This window comes from Cornus florida, unplaced genomic scaffold (assembly GCF_030987335.1).
Source record: "Cornus florida cultivar Cherokee Brave unplaced genomic scaffold, ASM3098733v1 CherokeeBrave_3.0.0_Hap2_Chr11, whole genome shotgun sequence".
In the NCBI taxonomy this organism is placed as follows: Eukaryota; Viridiplantae; Streptophyta; class Magnoliopsida; order Cornales; family Cornaceae; genus Cornus; species Cornus florida.
In genome coordinates, this window is record NW_026775581.1 from 75847183 (window position 1) to 75863005 (window position 15823).

Sequence of the window (15823 nt, forward strand, 5' to 3'; positions counted from 1 at the left end):
TACAAAATTTGTATCCATGTCCGCCCCAACGGTATAACAAGTGTTTCCATATCCGTTATTAACGGGGCGGGACCCCGACAGGGCGGTAAAAATTGACATCCCTATTTAATTGATTTATACATCATGTAATTATATCATTGATTTTAATTATGGAGCTTATCATTGGCTGCAATTATTTAAGAATTAAGATCCTAAGGATTCGAAATCAAAATTTGATTCTCACCACAAAAAGTTGAATTTTAAGCCCAGTAAACCCGACCCAGTAACCCGATTTGAAAATCTAAGAGTCCTACACACACATGCACAATATAAGCGTGTGAAATGTGTGAATGGAGAGGTTGCCTCTGTAACCAAACAGCTGAAAGGAGATTTGCCCTTATTCCGGAGTAGGGTTACTCTTCGCCCCTACCAGATCTCTTCTTCTTAGGCGCCAAATTGCACCATCACTTTCTCAAAACCAAACTGGTAAAAAGCTCATACCTTTTTCTCTTTTATTTATTCTATCTTCATTCAAGCTTTGCGTTTCAATTTCCTGCTTCTCTTTCTCTCTCTCGCTTGCTTTGCTTTCTGGGTAGATTGAATTTGGTCCTTTTCTTGGCTATACATTGCTATTTTCAGAAAGAACAATTCAAATTTAATAGAATTCTTGTAATCGTCTCAATCAATTAATCAAAATCTTGGAACCCAGTTCAATTCAACGAATTTATAGTTCAATTATTTGGGTTTCACTAGTTTCTCATCTGCTTTGGTTACATCTGAAAGGAAAAGTCTGAATTCTCTGTCTCTCCTAAAATTTTGATTGCTTTGCTTCCTGGGTAGATTGAATTTGGTCCTTTTCTTGGCTTTACAATGCTATTTTCAGAAAGAACCATTCAAATTTGATAGAATTTTTGTAGTAGCTCAGTCACTTTGCACAAATTAATCAAAATCTTGGAACCCAGTTCAATTCAATGAATTTATAGTTCAATTATTTGAGTTTCATTAGTTTCTCATCTGCTTTGGTTACATCTGAAAGAAAAGTCTGAATTCTCTCTCTCTCCTGAAATTTTGATTGCTTTGCTTCCTGGTTAGATTGAATTTGGTCTTTTTCTTGGCTTTACAATGCTATTTTCAGAAAGAACAATTCAAATTTAATGGAACCTCAATCACTGTGTATCAATCAATCAAAATATTGGAACCCAGTTCAAGTTAATGAATTTATACTTCAATTATTTAAGTTTCATTGGTTTCCCTTCTGCTTTGGTTACATCTGAAAGAAAAGTCTGAATTATTACCAGAAAGTTTGGTTCAAGACTCAAATGGAATGCTGTTCTGATTAGCATCTTGAATCCCCATCTTAGTTTGATGACCTGAGTACAGGCATTCACAATGTCTGTATCAAAGGTGACTAACCTCTTAATTAAGTAGACTTTGGAGACAGATGCTATTTAAGAGCCTGTGCTTGCATGTTGCCGCACCATTATCTAAAGACTCCTTGTCAAACTTGAGGAGATTCACATTGAGCAAGCTCTGTGTTCCAAGAAGGTAAACGCTCTTGAAAGGACACAAGGAGGTAAATGCTCGCTAGGCTCTTCCTTGCCTTTTGTCCTCCTCATTGGGCTCAATCATCTTCTCTACCTTGGTTATCGTTGGAGATGATGGAAGCCGACTCACTGTAATATTTAAAAAGATGTCGCTTGTGTCAATGTCATGACAACTGCATCTATGCTCTCATTGTGGACTTGCATGATCTTTTTACACCCTGGCCTTTTCAAACTAGGCTTTGGACCTAATCGGACTAGTCTTCCCTGCATTTATTCAAGGGCAACTTCTGGATCATAACAACGATGAGTTGTATTAGGAAAAGGATTGGGGCCATTCGAATTAACATTCTCCCACGATTCCTAACTTCATATGTGAGCATATCATTTTCCACCTCAGCATTCCCAATCTAAGGTGTACTCTATTTAGAGTATGATATGTTGTATTCATAGCTTTAACCAAAAACATTAAACCACTATAATGAACCATTAGACTGGCCATTTCTTGAATTGTTCTATTTTTAAGCCAATAACACCATTTTACTAAGGTGTTTTTGGTGCTAAAAATCCATGTCTTATGCACAAAATGTGATCACAAAATTCAATGAACGTTGGATGGTTCAAATTCACACTTATCACTCTTGATTGCAATTGTTAAGTATCATTTTTTTTATTTTGAATCCTTTGACAAATAAACCTGAAACTAGCGAAGGCATCAGTTGTCTCTAAAAAATGCAACAAAAGTAAATCTGGAGATTTCATCAACCATAGGTTGAATGTACGCCTTACAACCTATTCTCTCAGTTCTAGTTGGACCCATAAGATCCGTGTGGATCAACTCCAAGGGCCTCGTTGAGCAACAATGCAAAATCTTCTCTAATATACTTTAATTTGCTTTCCTAGTTGACAAGGACCAAAAACATTATTATGAGGTTTGTCTAGCTTCGGAAAAGTTCTAAATAGACCATGTTTTAACAACTTGATCAAATCCTTATATTGCATACCCCAATCTTTGATCCGTGAAGATGCAAATTTAAGCAATGCACTATAACAAACATGGGAAGGCAAAATTTGAGCTTTCAAAAGGTATTCTCCATCTTTCTAAACAACTAATCAATTCTCTTGAGTAAAGTTTGCCTCAAAATCATCATCGCAGATTTGACTTTTGGTTAAGCGATTTTCTTTCAAAACCTTTAACATATAGGGCGTCTCCCAAACTCACAAAAACTTGAAATCTTTGTACTGTCACGTCCACCCGAGCACTCTTCTAGTGAAGTATGACTTGGCTCTAGTCACTTGTCTAAAACACCACCGGTTGTCAAAATACCAACCGCCAAAGTTAATAACTTTAAATGTAGTGTGGATGACAAGAGACCTAACAAATTATTATTAATTTTATTTGACTCAAACAGTTGTAAGTCTCTTTACATTAGATGCATGAACTGTATCATCGTCGTCGTCATTATCATCATCCTTGCCTTTATCTCATATGAACTGGGTTGGCCACATAAACTCTCACTCTCCATTCTTTTATATTACAAGCCTTGTGAACTATATTAGGCAAAGAATTTTAAATTGATGCCTTTGACTTCTCTTATTTTTTTCTTATTCTGAGATTGAGACATGGTAGCAAGACCTGCAAATTTTTAAGACTCATTTCTCAATTATTATTATTATTTTGATCTCAAGTCCAACTCTTTTTTTTCATCAAACGAATTCTTAGGGTTTTTTTTCAAACAATTCTATACTTATCAAAGACTCCACTTCCACTGAATCTTAAACATATTTATCATAAAAACATTTTGACATGCTCAATAAATTTTCCAGCCTATTTGCCTCATGGATAAAAGTCTAGAGTGTTTCATTCGACTTCTTGTGCTCAATTTCCAATTTTTTATATTATCAATTCCAGTGCCTTATTGATAATTTATCTGTCACCTTCTGTTCTAGAAATTTAACTTTATCAAGAAGAAGATTTTTCTTATTTGATTGCTTAACATACTTCACTGGATCTTCAATTTTATTACTATCTTTATCAAGTTCAGCAAACTTTTGTTTTTCCAACAAAATTTCATATTCCTTTTTTTATTTTATTATTTTTTAGATTAATCAACATGCATCCTTGAAAAGCAGTGTCAATTTAAGCTAATTGTACTCCTCTAGTGGGGTTTACAATATTAATTTATTGAGTGATAGATTTTTAAGCGAAAGCTCTGGCAGCCAAGTTTGAAAATGCATGCCCAAGTTTAAGGGCACCTACGTTGTGCTAAAAATACTGAAGGTGAGGTGTTCGTGAGATCTGACCCTCTTAGCACCTCAATTTACGAGAACCACATTGGGTAATGGTTAATTTAAATTAAAGTATGTGGTCCTATTATTGCCATGCACAACTGCAGATTTGTTGTCTTGAGCAATAGAATTCTTTTACGTCTCTGTTTCTGGCATGCTATCTTTTAACCCTTTTCTGTTTGCTTCAACTCATTAACCAATGATGCAGAGGTGATTTGTATGCTATTTTCCTTTTGCAGATAGATGGTTAAATTGTATTCTTAATATCCGAAGAATGGGTAGCCAAGCTCCTGCAAGCAATGATCGTTCAAGGACATACTGGACGCCAACTATGGAACGGTTTTTTATTGATCTTATGTTGGAGCATATGCATAGAGGGAATCGGATTGGCCATACATTCAACAAGCAAGCATGGACAGATATGCTTGCTGTGTTTAATTCAAAATTTGGATCTCAATATGACAAAGATGTTCTGAAAAGTCGTTATACAAATTTATGGAAGCAATTCAATGATATCAAGAATCTTCTCGGCCAGAGTGGGTTTTCTTGGGATGAGACACGGCAAATGGTGGTAGCTGATGACCTTGTGTGGGATGTATATATTAAGGTGCATTACATTCTGTGGTTTGTCTGTAATTTTGTCTATTTCGTTGTTGTTAATTAACAGTGAGCAACATGCAGGCTCACCCAGATGCACGGACATACAAGACCAAATCTTTGCTGAACTTTAATGATCTATGCTTGATATATGGTTATACAACTGCTGATGGAAGATACAGCCGTTCAAGTCATGACATGGATATTGATGATGAACTCCAAGGAATTAATTTGGGTGTGTATCCTTTTTCCTTTTTTTGGACCTAGATTAAGGTTAGATTAGTTGTTGCCCTTGGAAAAATAACATGTCGATATTTAGTTTATAACCATGCGGTCTTGTGCTGCTAATTCTTGAAAATGGAAGTTTCAGCTCATAAGAAGTGTAAGTAACAAGTTAATAGTTGTGCACTACCAGTGGCAGAGCCACATTGGGTCCAGTAGGGGCAATTGCCCGCACTGGAATTTTATGATATTTGCACTTATATACCCAAATTTTGATAAATAAAAATTCCCCCGCTTAACTCTTAAAAAATTCACAAAAGACCTTAAGAAAAACTTCCAAAATGCAATAAGATATTTCATTTTCTAACTCATTTGCCCATACGATTTTCAAAATTAGACAACTCCCTTGCGTTTTCTCCTCCAGTGGGTCCCACAAATTTTTTTAGAATAAAAATTCAGAAGAACTTATTTATTATTTTGGTTCAAATTTTGTTATCATATTATTGTTAATGGTTGCCCCCTCTGAGGAAAATTCCTGGCTCCACCACTGTGCACCACCTTCCCATCATGCTTTACTACACAATCTGATCAAGAAGTTTTCAACACTGTTTTCACATGGAATCTCAAAAAAAAATTTTAAGAAATTCTCGAATAGTCTGGAAAGCATAGTAAGTTTACATTTCAGCCAAAGCAGGCAGCCATTCGCTGCTGTCTTGCCATATCAGGTAACCTTCTTGGAGTTTATCCCAAGCGAAGTTGAGCATACTCTTCCAGTTTAGCAATTTATGGACTGTTTTATTTTGTTTACTCTAAAATGTGATTGCGTTATCAGATAGCCATTGTGATGTTCATATTTCCAGACTTCAGAGAATACATTTGTTCATCAATTTGGGAACCATATGTTATAGTGAAGGATTGACTACCTTTACTAATAAATTTCTTGGTATAGGTGATGGAATCAGTAGCCTAGCCCCTCCAAATAGTGAGCGTTCAAGGACAGAGTGGACCACTGAGATGGATGAATATTTTATCGAGCTGATGCTTAACCAACAAGAAAGAGGCAATAAGCTGGATAATACATTCAACAAACAAGCATGGACGGATATGCTTACTTCGTTCAATGCAAAATTTGGTCCCCAACATAGCAGAAGGGTTTTGAGACACAGATACAATAAATTGTTGAAGTACTACAGTGATATAACATTACTGCTTAAACAAAATGGTTTTTCCTGGGATGAGACACACCAAATGATAGTGGCTGATGAAGGTGTTTGGGATGCTTATACCAAGGTATGCTGCTCAATACTCGTTCAAAGTTTGTGCTTCCTTCTTGTTGATAAGTGGCTTACATTATATGAGTGTAGGCACACCCACAAGCGCGGTCCTATAGAACAAAAATGTTGCCGAATTATAAAACTTTGAGATTGATTTTTGGAGATGCAATCAACGATGGAATTCAGAGTGATTTACATCAGGACAAAGATTTTAAAGATGACATCTCAGGAACAAAGACTGGTGCGTTTTGGTTTTCTATAACCAAGCTGGGATTTCTTATTATTTATCTTAAAAAAAAAAAAAAAACCTAGATTACTATGTTTTCACTATTACATGCAATACTGGAATCTTTTTGTTTCTTGGATGGGTCACAAGAATCTTGGGTGTAATGTCTTATGGAAATTTCATGATAACCTGTGGTCAAGGAGAGACTTGGGTGAAGAGGGAACTGAGCAAAACTTACCAAGAGTTGCTCATGTTTTGCTTTGTTCAATATTTTATCAGTGAAAAACAGACGCATAGTTGCATGGGGCATTTGCCGTTTTCATGAGAATGTTTAAATTTTTTGTGGTTTCGATAGATTTTTCCATTTTATGCTAAAAGCCCTGCGAAGAGAACTTTTAGGGCCATTTTTTACCGCATTAGTTCCCTTCGCATATTTGTGTTTCTATTCAAGATCTCTTGGTTCTGTTTTATGGTACTATTTGGCCGTCTATCTTGTGCCTCATTTTCTTTTAATGCAATTACATTTCCTGTTTATTATTTTCGTTTTGCTCTCTCTCTTTTTATCTCTCACTTCCTTTCTTTGGGTTATGCAAAGGTGTTTTGAAGCCCATTCCAAGTCTAGAATAATCCCTTTGGGTGCATGCAATCACCTACAAACTTCGTCTATCTGCTAATCCTGGAAAAAGTAAAACCTAAGACTTTTGAATGTATTGGGCTCGATTACAATACAGGGGAAGCCCATTGGTTTTGGAAGCAGTTTGTTTAGCTCGTTTTGGCTGTTGATGCTACCAATTAGGCTCACTCCAAATGTGTTCAGGAGAGTAGTTATTAATTTTGGTTGAGAAACTAAGAACTTGAATTTCATGAATAAGGTCATTGATGAACTTGCAAATATAGTTCTCTGAAACCCTAAAATCTTTTATTCAGTGAAGGTTTACTCCTAAAAACAAGATGTTGTGTTTGTAGGTAGTGCACGTTCAAGAACATATTGGACACCACCGATGGATCGTTATCTCATTGACTTGTTGCTAGAGCAGGTGCATAGAGGGAATAGAATTGGACAGACATTCATTACGCAGGCTTGGATTCACATGGTTAAATCATTCAATGCAAAATTCAAATCTCACCATGATCGAGATGTTCTGAAGAACCGATACAAACATTTGAGGAGAGTGTACAATGATGTTAAGAATCTTCTTGAGCAGAGCGGGTTTTCCTGGGATGAGACACGAGAGATGGTGACAGCTGAAGATCACATTTGGGATGCTTATATCAAGGTGAACTGCTATTCATTCATTCGTATTGTTATGTTTAGATTGATTTTTATTGTATAAATATAATGCGTGCAGGCACATCCTGATGCTCGATCATACAGAGTTAAAACCGCACCAAGCTATCACAAATTATGTATCATTTATGGGCAAAATAATTCTGATGGAAGATACAGTCGTTTGGCTCTCAATGTCGACCCAGACAATGAAATTGTTCTTATCACAACAGGTACATGTCTATTGGTTGCGATGATTGTATAAGATTATATACTGCAATGACTAATTGTGTCATCTCTAGAAGACGAAGTGAGTCCAGTTTCCTCTTAGAACAAGTATGAGTTTTGCTAAAGTTTGAAAAAGAGAAGTTGGAGTTTTATTTTATGCTACTTCAAATAATACTTGAAACTCGTTTGAATCTTATGCCAAGTTTTCCTTGCTTTGCAATTCTTCTTTTTTCATTTGCCAGTGACTCCTGAGTTTTACCAGATTTCAACATGCACACACTTGATTTTCTCATATTTAATATATGAATTTTCTTCCTATGTGTTAGATATTCTGCATGTTTCCTGAGTTATTATGATTTCCAAAGATGACTAGGATGAAGATATATGCTTTCTTTGTGTTTTTACTTTATTTTCGTATTCAATGTTTTACTAACAAACATGATTGGTGCTCCCCCATATTTATACTTGATTTGTTTTAAGATTCTTTCCCAGAGATTTTCACCAGTTTTGACACTGCCTTGTGTAGGATAATACAAAAGAAATTTGAATAATGCTTCTTAGATAATTTTGTGGGCTGAAATATGGACAACCTGAAGTATTTGGATTTAGAGGTTGAAAGAAAAGTTATTTTACTTGATCCATTGAAAAGGGATTTAAATAGGCTTTTGGATGTTATGATTTGTAATCCCTGAAAGTTCCGAAAGTTTTGTTGGGGGAGTTAACATACAAAATCTACTTTTGGATGTTGAACGTTCTAGAAATGGCTTATAGGGTAGTAAAATGGTTTGGGTCACTAGTCATGGAATTGGGTTACCAGTCAACAAAATATCCATTACTAGGGCCAAAGTTTTGAGTTTTATTTTCATAATTAAGCTTACCAGTCAACAAAATAAAAACTGTGGCCAATTACTACAGTCCAGGCCAGTAAAACATGACGTTATTTGAATAACTTGACTCAACTAGGATAAAAGAAAGATGAATAAAACCTAGGTACAATCATGAAGAATAAGGATTGGAATCTTAGGCTCTTATTGTCAGTGTACGCAAATGGGCCAAACTAGAGCTAGAGGGGGGTGAATAGGTCTTAACAGCTAAATAATGAAATTCTAACATAAATTTAGAATTTAACAACTTTAACCATATTTCAAATCGTAACTATCAATCAAGCATGTAAAAATAGGGATGATGCAGAGTTTAAAGCAAAAATCATAAGAAAAACATGACACAAAAATACACGAAATTTTCACGTAGAAAATTCCATTGGGAAAAACCACAGGACGTAATCCAGGCAGATCAAATTCAATGTGCAAAGAATGATTTACAACAAGGTTACGATACTCTCATTCCAAGAATCTCCTAGTTACCTCTGATCCAGACTCACACCAAACGGCCCTCTGCTGACAATTATCAAATTTGCTCCTCATGCAATCCACCCTTCCTTTAGTGCTCTGATATCCGTGACTAATAACATCTAATTAATTTTTTTTTTTTCCTTTTTTCTTCTCTCTCTCTCTCTCTCTCTCTATTATGGATCAAACATGCAAATTTAAACGCCTGTATGTATAGTAATATGAATGCATGTGCATGCACCCTAATTTTGGCGAGTGCGCAAATTAAGAGTTGAAGTTACCTTTGTGCCCCTGCTTGAAGCTTTGAATTCTTGTTTTGACCTTGGACAGAGTGAGTTAACTCGCTCTGTTTTTCTTTTTCTTTTTCTTTTTGTATAAGTATAAAATTAGGTCACGTTTTGATTAGTACGAGGACTTAAATTTTGCCGCCACTTACACACCCACTTTGCTCTTTTGGAGACTCGAACCCTCATCATTTAACTCGTTCTGTTAACTATATCTGAACCCAACATCAAGAGTTAAATTAAAACATACAGATTCTTGGTTTGTACAAATTAGCTAACCTAACTCCTATTGACCTACCAATATCCTCCTTTATCAATTTCATGACAAAACCCACAAGATGAACAATACATAGAAAATAAATTTAGAAAGACTTAAATTTGTCAAACTTTTGAGATTTTGATGGCTTAATGATCTTCTTTGATAGATATTATGAGCTGCAAAATACAAATAACACTACTAATGTGCATTATATCTATGTGAGAATAAATAAATCATATATTTGGCAATTTCAATCTTAACAATCAAATCAAATCATTTATGGAGCATATGACAAACTAAAAATAATCAAATGTAAATTCAAAATTTGCTCCAACATATTTCCTAAAATCTATAAATTTCAAAACTATGCAGCAACATGCTATATATGTAAAAATGTAGAAAATATTGTACTTAGTTGACAAACAGAGAAATCATTAAAAAAACTTACTTTAGTTTTCACCACCTTCAGCACTTGTGCTTTCACCATCTCCACCTCCAAACAGATTGTACGTAGCTATGAACGTTTTCCATATATTCAAAAGAGTTGTGACTGTAGGCGGAGAAATTGTTATCAAGGACTGTGAGACGCGTCGCTAGAGCATCATAAAGCCGTCTGTTGTTTTTCGATATTGACCCAAAAAATGGTCATAGTTTGCTCTACAGCAGTTTGAAAATTGATATAATGCCAGAGGTTTATAACAAGTACATTGATAAGCATGGGTCATAAGGTTTCTATATTAAATGTGTTTGGTCCTAATACAACAAACACAATTTAAGAAGCCACCATTGGAGTTTGAGTTAGTTACTTATTGCCATGAAAACTTTCTTGATGAAGATTTCCTTTCTCTAAAGACACTCGCAGATGTTCTCCAGGGAACTTGGAACAGGGTTTATTTCTTAACACTAATTAGGATAAGCTTTTACCATTTTTTTTTTTTCTTTTTCTTTTTTGCCTTAATTCTGATCTCATAATCATTCACTTTTTCATTTTAATTTTTTATTCTCCCAGTTTCTAGTAGCTTACATATGCTGCATACAAGTCATTGGAACATAATGCGTAAATCATAAACGTCCTTAACTTCATTCATGGATAAAATTGACCGAAAAACAATTCAAGCTGTGTACATGTCGAAAATGACTGACTTAGAGTTATATCAGTCTCTCTCTCTCTCTCTCTCTCACACACACACATGCAGATACACGTGCGTACGCAAACTTTAAGCATTAAAGGGACCTGTATTATTTTTTCATGGATTAGGACTCATTTCTAGAAATATGCACGAGATTATGTAAAGTAACGATCAGTGTTGTTATAGGCACGCCTAGGCTGTAGGCGCGAGGCTCGAGGCTCAGGTTTAGCGCCTGTTGTCATCCCAGGCTCGCTGATGTTTACTAGGCGCGCACCTCGGTTACGCCTCGCCCTATTTGTGAGGCATGCCTTATTGATATTTGTTTTAAAAAATACAATTGTTCTATTAGGGTACTTTTGGCAACTTAATAAACAAAAAAGAAAGCCCAAGCATACGATAGAAGTTACTTTTGTTCAAGAGAATAACAAAATAAGAAATCCCAAGAGTCAATGTGTTAACCGAACATATAATGAGATTGTGAGACGAAGACGAAGCCTTAGTTGCAGAGATGAACGACGAAGCCACATCAATTCTTTTTTTCTTTCTTTTTTTCTCTCCTCCTCTAGATCTCTCCTCTCTTCTTATCTTTGTTTACATCTCTCTCTTCGTCTAGTTCTCTTCTCTCAAAGGCGCTAAAGGCGCGCGCCTGAGGCGCAAGGCGCCTCCAGGCACCATCTCATCGCTTGTATTGACTTAAGGCGCATGGTTGAAAGAAGGCGTACGCCTTTTGTACACAGGCGCGAGACTACAGGCGCGCCTGCTTGAAAATGTATTTTTAACTGGTTTTGTTTCCATGGTTTTGTTTGTTTATTGTTTATGTATTGTTTATATTATTATCATATTATTTTATTAGTTACTAGTTAAAAGAAAAGCTACAAGTTGCAACATAAAAAAAAAAAAGAGAAGCAAAAAGGAAAGGAAAGAAGACAGACTGACAGAGGCAGCGAGACGAGTGACGACTTGGACTCCGACTCTCGGTCTCGGATCTGCATCATCTGCCGGATCTAAGGTTAGTTCTTCTTCTCTTCTTCTTCTTCTCTTCTTCCCTTCTTCTTCTCTTCTTCTTCTCTCCTCTTAGACTCCTCTTCTCGGATCTGCCGGATCGGTGACCGGTCTCAGATTTTTTTTTTCTTTTCTTCTTCTTCTTCTTTTCTTCTCTTCTTTTCTTCTTCTTTTCTTCTCTCGGCTCTCTCGGCCAAGTCTTTGGCAGATTTATTTTTATTTTTCTTCTTTTTTTATTTTTTTATTTTTATTTTTTCTTTTTTTTCTTTTCTTCTCTGGAGTCTGGACTCTGGACTCACTGTGACGACTGTTGATCACTATTTTTCCATTCTAAGTTTCTATCTGTCTAACATGTTAATATGTTGTTCACTTCATATTGTATATTTGTCGGATGGACCACCATCATATTGTCTATGATCAAGTTTTCACCAAGTAATTACTTGTCTTACAACACAAGTGTTGTTATTACGTGTATAAAAAATAAAAAGAAATCCAATTTTGTAGTTTTCTTTTCTTTATTATTTGCCATCCATAATTTTCTAAGTACTGATGATATTCTTTTGGTTTTGAAACATACTAAATGGGTCATGCTTGGATTGTTCTTTCTTTTCATTTTGTTTCAATCAATGTTGATGGATTTTGGTGAGAATTAAGCTTATGAAACATGGAGAATTCTTAACAAACTTCGAACAAAAATAAATTGGCTGATCCTAGGCTCCCGATTATAAGACACCCATCTCACGAACCCTACTGCAAATTATCATTGAATTTTTTGTATTTGAGAGTTTTGTATGTTTAATTTAGACCCATAATTGATCCTTTGATTCAGAAATCAGCCACCAATAATCTTTTGAATTGAAGATTAACCAAAAAAAATGAGATTGATTTGATTTGAAAATATATCACATCCTTGGGTGGGTTTTGTTTTTTTATTTTTATTTTCAACGTGCGCCTTCCGTCAGTCGGGCGCGCTCCTCGCCTTGCGCCTCAGGCTCCCGGAGTCATTTGCGCTTTTGTGCGCCTTGAGCCTTTAACAACTATGCTATTTCTTTTTCTTTTTTGGCTCTGTTTTTTCTTTTTCTTTTTCGTGTTAACAAATTTTTTTTTTTTGGTTAACAGATTTATTTTTTTTGTGCTTTGTTTTGCCATTCAAGAAAACACATTCTGCTTTGCCTTTCAAGAAAACAAATGTGTGCTCTGTTTTATGGTTGTTGGATGCTTGTATAGTTGATGGATGTACTTTTTTATACTTGATATTAATTTTTTAGAATATTGATATGACTTATGAGATATGAATGTTATTATGGTAGTTTAAATTTTCAATTGTGCGCCTCACTTCACTCAGGCGCGCACCTCGCCGTGCGCCTCGCGCCTAGGCTCCAAAGGACCTCTAGCGCCTTGGGCCTTTAATAACACTGGTAACGATGCCTACATGTTAACTGTACTGGTGCATTACTATGCAGCAATAACAGATGTCATAATTTTGGGAAGGTTAGTTTTAACTGATGTATCTATTATTTTGTGAAATAATAGTCTATTAAAATTGTAAGGAACATATGGAATTGCATTGGAATCTGAATTGGGAGTAAACTTCATTCTTGGAGTCGGTATGCACCAAAATAGAATGGAAAAATATTGGAGCTGTCACTAGAAATGGAAACTTTGGAACTTGTAATAACATTATGAATGCAAGTACATCAGTCATTCTAGACTCCTCTCGGTTTCTATTCAGGACAATTTGGAACTATGTTAATTTTTGTGGTATGCAAGCTCATCCATATAAGTGTTTTATTCTCAATTTGTAGGTGAAGCAGAGGATGGTCAATTCCCTGCTAATAGGGCAGATCCGATGATAGATTGGACCCCACCAATGGACCGCCATTTTATTGACCTTATGTTAGAGCTGTTGCATCAAGGGAATAAAGTTGAGCATACATTCAACGAACAAGCTTGGGTTCACATGATCGTGTCATTTCATGAAAAATTTGGGCTTCAATACGACAGATGTGTGCTAGAAAATCGGTATATGCACTTGATGAAACAGTACATTGACATCAGCAGTCTTCTCAATCAGAATGGATTTGCATGGGATGAAGCTCATCAAATAGTTGCAGCTGATGATGATGCATGGGAAGCTTATATCAAGGTGCAATTCTCTCACACTTCAAAACCAAATTTTATCTATATGGCTTATTCATTTCCAACTGGAATGCTCTACAATGTGGTCGGGAGCTTTGCACTTCGTTTCAGTGAAGATCAATGCAATCGAATTACTAAATACCACTAAATGTTGATTGCAGTTTGATAAAGGGAATGAAGATTAGAAGTAGTGTCATCTTCGGATTCTTGTATATTGTTTACCCTCTTTGTTGCAAGTACCTTACACGTGTCCCTTTGCAGGACCACCCTGATGCAATCTTGTACAAAGATAAAATCTTGGGACATTACAATGATTTATGCATGATTTTTGGAAGCGGTATAACGGATGAACAGCTGAGCTTTCAAGTCTTGGGGATAGAAACTGACTATAATTCCCTAATTATGGGGATCAAAGAAGTTCCTGGAGATATACAACTCCAAGATATTGGAATTAAGACGTGTGATCAAAGCAAAAAGCGCCCAGCTGTGACACCATCAGTCTCGGGACGTTCTAGCAAAGTGCAGAAAACTGGCAAGGAGGAAATGCAAGAAGCTTTTACTGACATGGCCGATGTATTTGCAAAATTGGTGGGTAAGAAAGCAGACAAGAAGTTCGTCTCAATTGAAAACGCCATTGATGCACTTCAAGCGATACCTGACATAGACGATGACCTTTTATTGGATGCTTGCGATCTTCTCGAAGATGAGAGAAAAGCAAAGACATTTTTGGCATTGGATGCCACACTTCGAAAGAAGTGGCTACTTAGAAAGCTTGGTCGCTTAGGGTAGATGGGGCTTTTTTTTTTTTTTGGTACGTAGTTTTTGAGCAAGCTTTGCCAGAGATTTTGGAACTTTTAGTTTTTCTGTTAATACACCCTGTGAGTTTTTTTAGCAGGTTTTCCTGGTGAGCAGTTGTGCATAAGATGTTAATCAATGGTACAGATGTTGCAGCATTTCTGTATTATGTCCAAGAAATAAAATCCTAATTAGTTGTGTACTGATTCAACTCAGCCTTTTAAGGTTTCTTGACATGATCTGTAAATCTCAGTGAAGTTCAAGATCAACACTTTTCTCCCTCAATTTTTTGTACTATATGGATCTGTTTGTTGTTAATGACTCCAGTTATTTTTAACATTCTATTATTGCTTTTCTCATAGCCATACTTCTTGTGGAATTTACTTGTAGTGTTGATTAAGCCGACATTGATCTTGCTCATGAATATTTACAAAGTCATAGTCGGACTTTGTAAATACTGTTTTTTATCCCATGTGAAATGGACAAGTCACATTAATTATTATTTTTCATTATTCATTTCTTTTGCTATATTTAAGATTTAAAATAATGTCTGGTAACTTTATTCCATATTATTTTCGGTAGACCTCTTCGACTCTTTTTCTTTCATGCAAACTTTCCTGTAAATGTTGTTGCATCTTCAGGTTTATATGGTTCAGTCTATGTACCACTCAGTTATGATAATTCAAAAGAGTGAGACCAAAAAGAAGACCTAATTGTTAGGACTTCTTCAAATTTAAAATTTAATAAATTTAAAACTCTCTATTTATACCTGACCTAATTGTTACTACTTCTTCAAATATTTTGTAAAAATACTTTTTCACCGTCTCACATAATGTAAGGGTAAGGTAGTTTGTGATTGGATCCAAAAATAAGTTATTAGGTGGAATTAATACTTAACTAGTATATATTCATTTTATTTCTCATTTAGATATAATGTGAAGTATCTCTGACATTTTTCTTCACCTAAACTCGCAACGTTTTTGTTGCGATCGGACCATTCTATCAACTCGAAACACATCTAGATTCTACCAAACCGAGTGTTTAGCATGACATCAGATTAACTATTAAGGAAGAGTCCATTACTTTAATTTTCATTGAAATTTGGCGAATGCACTCAATGACTCTGCAAGCTTTCTTTCCCACAGATTTGTTGACTAAATTTTTAAAAATGATAAATTTGTTATTTCATTGTATAAAATGTAATATAATATAAGAGTATTATTGGCTTCTTATACTTCGGCT

The 15823-nt window shown here is 35.5% G+C and overlaps 1 protein-coding gene across 1 annotated transcript; it reads left to right on the forward strand.

Moving 5' to 3' along the window:
* Positions 1-348: 348 nt before the first annotated feature.
* LOC132282869 (L10-interacting MYB domain-containing protein) lies at positions 349-14866 on the forward strand. Its single transcript, XM_059784680.1, has 9 exons — positions 349-465; positions 4049-4416; positions 4491-4641; positions 5578-5918; positions 5993-6143; positions 7095-7405; positions 7478-7628; positions 13453-13793; positions 14048-14866. Exons 2-9 carry the CDS (start codon positions 4084-4086, stop codon positions 14573-14575), a joined length of 2307 nt encoding a protein of 768 aa, XP_059640663.1. The 5' UTR covers positions 349-465; positions 4049-4083; the 3' UTR covers positions 14576-14866.
* Positions 14867-15823: the final 957 nt, after the last annotated feature.